This window comes from Ixodes scapularis, unplaced genomic scaffold (genome assembly GCF_016920785.2).
Source record: "Ixodes scapularis isolate PalLabHiFi unplaced genomic scaffold, ASM1692078v2 PGA_scaffold10__122_contigs__length_95168666, whole genome shotgun sequence".
NCBI classification, from domain to species: Eukaryota; Metazoa; Arthropoda; class Arachnida; order Ixodida; family Ixodidae; genus Ixodes; species Ixodes scapularis.
In genome coordinates this window covers 21,441,803-21,450,008 of record NW_024609836.1, presented here as the reverse complement: position 1 = coordinate 21,450,008, position 8,206 = coordinate 21,441,803, and the positions used below count along the sequence as shown (strand labels likewise).

Sequence of the window (8,206 nt, the reverse complement as noted above, 5' to 3'; positions counted from 1 at the left end):
CGTGGCAGGCCTGGGAGCCTACCAGATGAGTCACGTCTGGCTGCTCAAGTTGCGCACGCCGGAGGCGAAGGCGAAACTGCTGGAGGCCGGAAGTCTGCAGGTAAAGGGCAAGCTGTGCCACGTCGTCGACCCCAGCCGAAGGGAGCTGCGTATAAAGCTCCACTGGGTGACCTTTGACGTCCCGGTGGACTCGGTGCGACGGGCCTTCGAGCCGTACGGGTCTGTCAAGGATATCACTCGAGAGACCTGGAAGGTTGAAGGCTTCGTGGACGTCTAGTCTACAACGCTGGCCGTGCGGATGACGTTGAACGAAGGCATACCGTTGGAGAGCCTCCCACACCAGCTTCGGATTGGCGGAGGCACGGTCCTGGTCGTCGTCCCCGGACGCGCACCGATATGCCTGCGCTGCCGGCGCACTGGCCATATACGTCGAGACTGCAGAGCACCTCGGTGCTCGCAGTGCCGGGCCTTCGGGCATGAAACCAGGGACTGCGTCAAGACGTACGCCCGTGTCACCGGCAGCAACACCGACACGGTAGCATCCGAGCTGGTGATGGACGAGGACGAGGCTGAGATGGCAGCCGCACCGTCGACTTCACTGGCCCAGCAACCACGCAACGAGGCGGCAGCGGCCAGCTCAATACCAGGACCTGTGGCTCCGGAGCTTCCGCACGGGGCACCGAGAGAAAAGGTGGATACCGAGGCGAGCCAAGACGTTGTGCCCGAGCAAGCCACGGAGACTTCTAGCACCCCGGCGGGACCCGCGCAACGAGAAGACACCGTAGTTTCTAAGGACGACGATCAGAACAACGATATGGACGTAGTGACGGGGAGCGCGAAACGGGCGCTGGAGGACCCACCTTCAGGCCGGGGAGAGGCTCAGCTGAGGCGCCTAGAACGCGAATGGTGTGGCAAGGTAGGACGTTTCAAGACCCAGTCTGTGCCTTTAACGCGTAACAAGGAACAGAAGCAGTAAGTCTTTTCGGCACGCCACTGACTGACCTTGTAAGTTCTATGTTCTCCACCGGGCTTCCACCTAAAGCTTATGCTTGAAAGACCCCTACGTGTGGGCACTATAAATATGCGGGGCCTATGTTCCAGACGCAGGCAATGTCAGCTGAGCCGCCTGTTTGCCGATAAAAACCTTGACATTGTCGCAGTACAAGAATCAAAGATAGAAAGTGAAGACAGGACGGAAAGCATGGTGCGGATTTTCGGGTCTCAGTACAATGTGTGCGTTAGCCACGCAGTTGGGATGTCCGGAGGATGTTTGGTGTTCCTTAAAAAGTGTATAGGCAGCCGGCAACGGCCAGGCGGCGCCAGCAGGGTGAGAGCGCACGGTTATATCCTATCTCGTTGTAACTTGGCAAACGGCGAACGATAAGTCCCACATTGCGTGCCGAAGGCTTCGAAATGCGCGAGGTATACGAGCTCAATGCACACATATTGGAGCATGACGCAGCGAAAAGCCTGACACTCTTTCGGAGTTGAGGCGCGCTCCGGCGATACGCAGTCATGTTCCGATTGGCCCACCAGGGCCGTAGCTTCCGCTCTACTGGCACGTTACGCGATCACGGCTTCTTGGGATACCCAGTATTTCTTGCTTCAGACACTAGGCTCAGCGGCGCCACCAGAGTAATAGCCCACGTTTGAACAATGCAGCCGCCACTTCCAGGGGTACCCAATATTTCTTGCTTCAGTCGCCAGATGGCGCCAAACCAAACAGCATTGCAGGTTGCCTATAGGAAAGGTTGAACAAGTTATCAGTTGTGAGTCGGGTAGGATGGTACTTAGTGATTTTTCTTATTGTAGTTTCACCTTTCGCGTGGTGTGTATTTATGCTCCTAACCGGGTTGAAGAAAGACGGGTTTTTTTTGAAAATATTACGAAGTATATTCAAACAGATCGCCTAGTCATTTTGTTGGGGGATTTTAACTGCGTTTGCGCCCCAGAGGATAGATCAAATGGAGCATGATATAGAGACGTCAGTTCTGAATACTTGTGCGATATGATACAGCGGTGTGAGCTGGAAGACGTTGCTCACTTTTCATCAAGTGCAAGGAGCCTACAGTTTACACACTTCCAAGGAGCGAGCCACGCGCGTTTAGACAGGGCCTACGTTTCCCCCGAACTTATCGCGATAAGCAAAAATTACGCAGTGGATCACGTGTCTTTTAGCGATCACTGCCTCGTTTCTTTTATGTTGTCCTCTTCCCCGGACGCTAACAAGAAATTCAGTTGGGAATTGTGGAAATTTAATACTAAGTTATTAGAGGACGATATCTTCGTAGGTAATGTTCGGGAAAATCTCTGCTCTTTGACTCGTGCAGAGGATGGTATCGGCGCAAAATGGGAATGTTTTAAACAAGAGATAAAAATGAGTGCCATCGAAAGATCTAGTCCTTTAAAACACGAGGAAACGAAATACATAAGACAGCTAAGCTGCCTGCTACAAGAGTTAACGCGCCAAGAATGTCGTTCACCAGGTCTTTTTTCAGAAGACATAGTCAAGTTGAAAAAACAACTCGAGGCTCTTGATACCGAACGCTATAAGGGAGCCATGGTGCGATCGCGTTTGAAACGGTTATCGCTTGGCGAGATACCAACGAAACGAGCTTTGGAAATGGAAAAGAAGTACGCGCGAGAAAATGAAATAAGCGAAATCTTGTATCAAGGAGTTCTGCCTAGTGATAGAACAACCGTGGAACGCGCGTTTGTCGAATATTATCAGGAGCTTTTCAGTTATCGCAAGCCGAAGTTGACGGAGTTTGAAAGGCTTTATCTGCCGTTAATGACGAGGCTAGACGAAGACCTTAAAGAAACTGCAGTAATGTTTGGAGGTGGGCTAGTCGGTGATGCATTGTAAACATAGAAATAAAACAGCGCAAACAAACACAAGGACAAGTAGAAGGAGGGACAGCGCTGTGTCTGTGTCCCTCCTTCTACTTGTCCTTGTGTTTGTTTGCGCTGTTTTATTTCTATGTTTACAACACCTTAAAGAAAGACTAGAACAGCCAATAGTTTTGGGCGAAGTTGAAAAAGCGATAGACCATTTGCAGCCCGGAAAATCGCCTGGACCGGATGGTCTGGGAGCGGAATTTTATAAATCCTTCAAAGACCAAATTGCACCTTTATTGCTTCGCGTGTTTAGTGAAGCGTACCGTCTTAAAGCTTTGCCTCCGTCCTTTCTATGTACCCATACGATTTTAATTCCCAAGTGTGAAGATCACGTGAAACTCCGCCAAGTAGGGTCCTATCGTCCTATAACACTGACCAACGTTGATTACAAAATTTTAATGAAGGTGTAGGCGGAACGGCTACAAAGCGTTATAAGTATTATAGTCGGTCCGCATCAAACATGTGGTATCAAGGGGAGAAGTATCGTCACGAATGTACATGTTGCGCGTTCCATCTTAGAATGTTGTGATGCGATGGACCGAAGGGTCGCAGTGGTACAGATAGACCTCGAAAAAGCTTTTGATCGGGTGTCCCACGATATTATTTTTTCTATTTTGAAGCATGTGAATTTAGGATCAGTTTTGTGTGATGGCGTGCGCATGGCATACCGTAACTGCGCCACCAGTTTAGTTATCAACAAGAGTGTTAGCGAACGGATTCGCCTTTTTTCATCAGTGCGGCAAGGTTGCCCACTTTCGCCGCTGCTTTTTTGTATCTTCTTGGAGCCTTTTTGTTTAAGTGTTATACGCGATAGTTATGTGAAAGGTTTTTGTTTGCAAGCTAGCGAAGTTCGTCTGCTGTCATACGCGGATGACGTAGCTATTTTTTGTACCGACAAGGAAAGTGTAAAAAGAGCCATTGACCTAACTAGGGTGTTTTGTGAACACACGTGTAGTTCAGTGAACTGGCACAAGTGTACCGGTTTTTGGCACGGCGACTGGCCGTCAACGTCAATGGTGTTTGAACGCATTGTCTGGTCTGCCACGCCCGTGCGTTATCTTGGCGTGCCTTTGGAACACTACCGAAACAATGACGAGTACTGGCGCGAAGAAACAGAAGCCATGCGCTCAAAGGCGACCAAGTGGGGGGGGAAACTGTTTGTCTATGTTTGCGCGGGCCACAGTATGCAATGTTTTTTTTATGGCTAAGCTGTGGTACGTACTACAGATGCTGCACTGTTCACGGAATAACATTCAACGTATGCACCGAGTGTTTGCGGTTTTTATATGGAATTCGGTTTGGGAGCGAACTAGTCGAACGAACATTTTCCGCCGAGTCAAAACGGGGGGCCTTGGTCTTTCTCATTTATTCATCAGGCAGCTCGTGAACAGATTTATTTTCCTTCGGGACCAAAGGGACCCATTTTTACGCACCGTGATTCAAGTGAGGTTACGAGACGTGATACCTGAGTTTATTGTGGCGTCAAGTGGCTACAGCGGCCTGATTCGAGGGTATTTAAAGGAAGTCATCGACGCATATAGGTTTTTAAGAGCACGGTTCTCGCTAGAATATTTGTCAGAAGTGCCCCGTAAACGGTTGTCGAGAGATCTGACCGACTCGCTGTTTCCCATCCCCTTGTACCGATCCTTGTACAGTGCCGCACCAGGACAAGACGTTTTAAAAAGAGTCAAGAGAATGATTGTCCCCGCATGTGCAAAAACGTTTTTCTTTAAACTGCACAGTGAAACGCTCCCTGTCAAAACCTGGTTAGTGTCCAAGGGCATACCAGTAGCATGGTCTGAAAACTGCTTGCTGTGTAAAAAACCTGAGACCTTAGAACATGTATTCCTAGATTGCTGGGATGCGGTGTTTTTTTGGGACATCCTTCAAAGAACTTTAAAAAAATATCTCCCGTTAACGCCGTATGGCATACGATACTTGTTTGTGGAAGGTGGAGACACTGTTCCCTATGACATGTTTATGCTCATTGCACTGTATAGTCTGTGGCAATGCCGTATGGCGGTACGGCACGCGGATGTTAATGTGCGTCCTGTTCATAGGTATTTCGTTGAAAGCATGTGTTACCTGAAAGAAATTTATAAGGTGGAGCAGCCACTTCCTGACTGGCTGCCACTGGTTGAAAAGCTTGCGACCCTCAAAGATCTCTGACGATTTGTACTCTGTGTTACTTTCCTCATCAGCCAAATTGGCTCATGTTTTAACCTTTTATTGAAGAAGTAAACCTGTAAAACAAAAACAGGCAATAAAGAAAAAAAAAGAAAAAAAAAGGTGCCATAGCATAGCGGTTACGGTCTCCGATTTGTACGCAAGTGGTCGCGGGTTCGAATCCGCAATTGTCCTGCTTTTTTTTTTTTCTTTTTTTTTTTTCTCAAACATTTTGTTTTGTCGAGGCATTTGGCGATATTTATGAATGCGTATAGCTTTACTCTTATATAAATGCTGCCCTTGTTGATGAAAATCCCTTGGCAGTGGCAGTCAGACGTCATCTGATCGACCATCAGATGACGTCTGATGGTCCATCACGTTCCACCAAAGCTGCTGACTGGCAGTCAGTGTCCCAAATTACGTACCTTGATGGAATTTTCAATAGGGCAGTTTTTGGAAAGTGACTTCTTGAAGATAACATTAAGAAAGTTGCTGGATAAAGCAGCAGCATTTTTAAGAAATTTTGCATTGATATTGTCGGGGCCTGCTGAGGACGCATGTCTAAGTTTTTCAATGAGTTCAGTTACTCCAGTTGGGCTAACAGCGACCGGTGACATAAAAGTATAACACTCTTCAGGTAGTGTTGGAATATTTAATGGGTGTTCAATTGTAAATACTGAAGAAAAGTAGCATTTTAACACTTGGGGGCAGTCACTCTCTCTGACTGGTCCGTCGTTGAGGTCGGTGAAATTTATGGTCCTGGAACTGCTTTTTGGTGACATCAGCTTCAAAACTTTTGTCGGATTATTGCGCAAAATTGTCGGTAAAATATGATAAAAAATAATTTGTTTTCGATGCTCTAAGGCTTTTCGTGTAGTTTCTGATAGGAGCGTAGTTAGAGTCCCAAGCACATGATAGGTTAGTTCGCTTAGCTTTGGTCAAGAGTCAAGTTTTTTTGTTTCTTTTTACACAATGACCATAATGTTTTATTACACCATGGGCTAAGTGAGCCGGTACGAATTCGTACAGTGGGCACATATTTTTGCACCAGGTTAAGAACTTTACTTTTGAAAAGATTCCAATTTTTTTTGATAGATCTTAGCGAAAACTCGGATCGGAAGGTGTCATCATAAATTGATAATTCGTTATTTATTTATTCATAGTTGGCGTTATTCTTGTCGTGAATAGTTTTGAAAATAGGACTCTTCACAAAAACAGGTAACGAAAGAATAACGTGCAGCATTTTGTGCTCATTTGAACTTTCCGAGAGTTGGATAGACTTTGCGAAGTCAGAAGATGTTGTTAATAGGATGTCGAGAATATTAGACAAGCGTGTGGGCTCGTTTACAACCTGCGACAGGTTAAGCGTGAGGCACATATCAAGAAAATCTGCGGGTGCGCGAGACCCTTCGGATGAAACTTTCCCAGTCCATCTGGAGGAAATTGAAATCACCAGATCACATTGAGTGTTCATGAGAGATCCGCATCTAAGGTAATGTTTCTGCGAGCTTAGATTGTTGCAATGCGGGGTTAAGAAAAAAAGATAGCTATAGTAGTGAAATATGCCATAAAACCATGGAGAGGCATGCATATACGTGTAAAAACATATCTCAATCTGTTTAGGATAAAAAGAACCATTTCAGGTGGTGTAGAAGGCTGATATCTATGAGGGACTTAAAACACAGCTGTGCAAGGTGAGCGGTTCGTCACCTAGTGGTAAGGCAATGTCCAGTGGAACATGATGTTTATAGGTGTAAGGTTTGAAAGCGCAAAAAGACAGGAACGATAGAAAATAGCACAAACGTCATGGACAAGGCGTCCCTGACACCTTGTCTCTGTCGTTTGTGTTATTTTCTATCGTCCGGTCTGTTTGTGCTCTTATACCTTGTGCCTACCATGGACCAACTAGCCAACACCAAAGTTTTAATGTGGTCTTTATGACACTGTGATAAGTGTTTGTAACGTCACTGACCATACATACGACCTTCAATGAAAAGGTGCACTATGCTTAGAGATAAGCCACACTATACACATTCAGAGACACTCTCCCCTCCCCGAGTATAACCAATTTGTAAACTACAAAGTATGGCCTCGTCGAAACGCTCCCTATGTCGGGCATTTTCCCACTTGCTCAGAAAGGTTTGATTCAATGTAGTATGTATCAAGATTTATAGATCTACTGGAGCTGCGACATTTTTCTTGGATGCATTGTTTTAAAGAGTTCCGGTAATTTTTTTTATGGTATTTGGTGTATGTAGGTTTTTCTCTGATCAGAACTGGCCGCGCAATCAGCCGCTTCATTTCCAGGAATGCAAAGGCTGCTAGAAACCCAGCACAGGTTTATGTCATATTCCTTTCTTCCCTCTTTTTGCAGCCAAGACAATCATGTTTTGTAACTTCTAGTCAAGCGGGTTTGCTACGCGGTTCATTGATATGAGTACCATCAGAGGACTGAAAGGTGTAGATTATAGCACAAGGTAGCTTTCAAAAATTATGTAATAAACAGCATGAAGCAAACCATAGAGCTCCGCTGTTATTATAGTGGCTCTTGAACTGACTCTTTTTATCCGCTTTACCGAAGGTTCCACCATAGCAAAGGCTACAACGAATTGTTTTTTTTTGGTGCAATGTGTATATAAACTGATGTCTTTTTGATACCGGGTTTGAAAAAAACAAAAATATTGCTCTACGACCTCCTGTAGACCATTCTTTTTATTATACCTGAAGAGCGTAGAGTCGAAATTCATAAGGCCACACACTGCCTTATGAATTGCGATTTTACGCTCTTGAGCAACATGGGGCAACGTGGAGCAACATGTGGTGGGTACTGCACTTGTAGAGGTTTTGCATACATCCGACCGGATTGTGCTGCACTACCAATCCTCATAAAATAGGGGGACTATTGAAGGTTGTTCTGAACAATGTGCGCTGGAATTTAATCTTATGAATACTATCTCGAACTCGACGAGATAGCGGGCTTTGACGGAGTACATGGAATCCAGCTGAAACAACCTATACTCGAGCGATAGTTATTTCGCTTCTGCGAAAAGGCTAAGCGCTGGGGACGTACGAAACGCACCACTAGCTAGTCGAAGTTTCTGATGATGAATGGGGTCTAACATTTTCAGGACAGATGCCCGGA

At 46.0% G+C, this 8,206-nt stretch overlaps 1 protein-coding gene across 1 annotated transcript; it reads left to right on the top strand.

The window, feature by feature from the left end:
- Positions 1-283: 283 nt before the first annotated feature.
- LOC115308684 lies at positions 284-976 on the top strand (the record flags this gene model as incomplete). The annotated part of the gene is made up of 1 exon (XM_029966713.2): positions 284-976. A coding segment is annotated over one exon (693 nt), but the record flags the coding sequence as incomplete, so codon positions are not given.
- Positions 977-8,206: the final 7,230 nt, after the last annotated feature.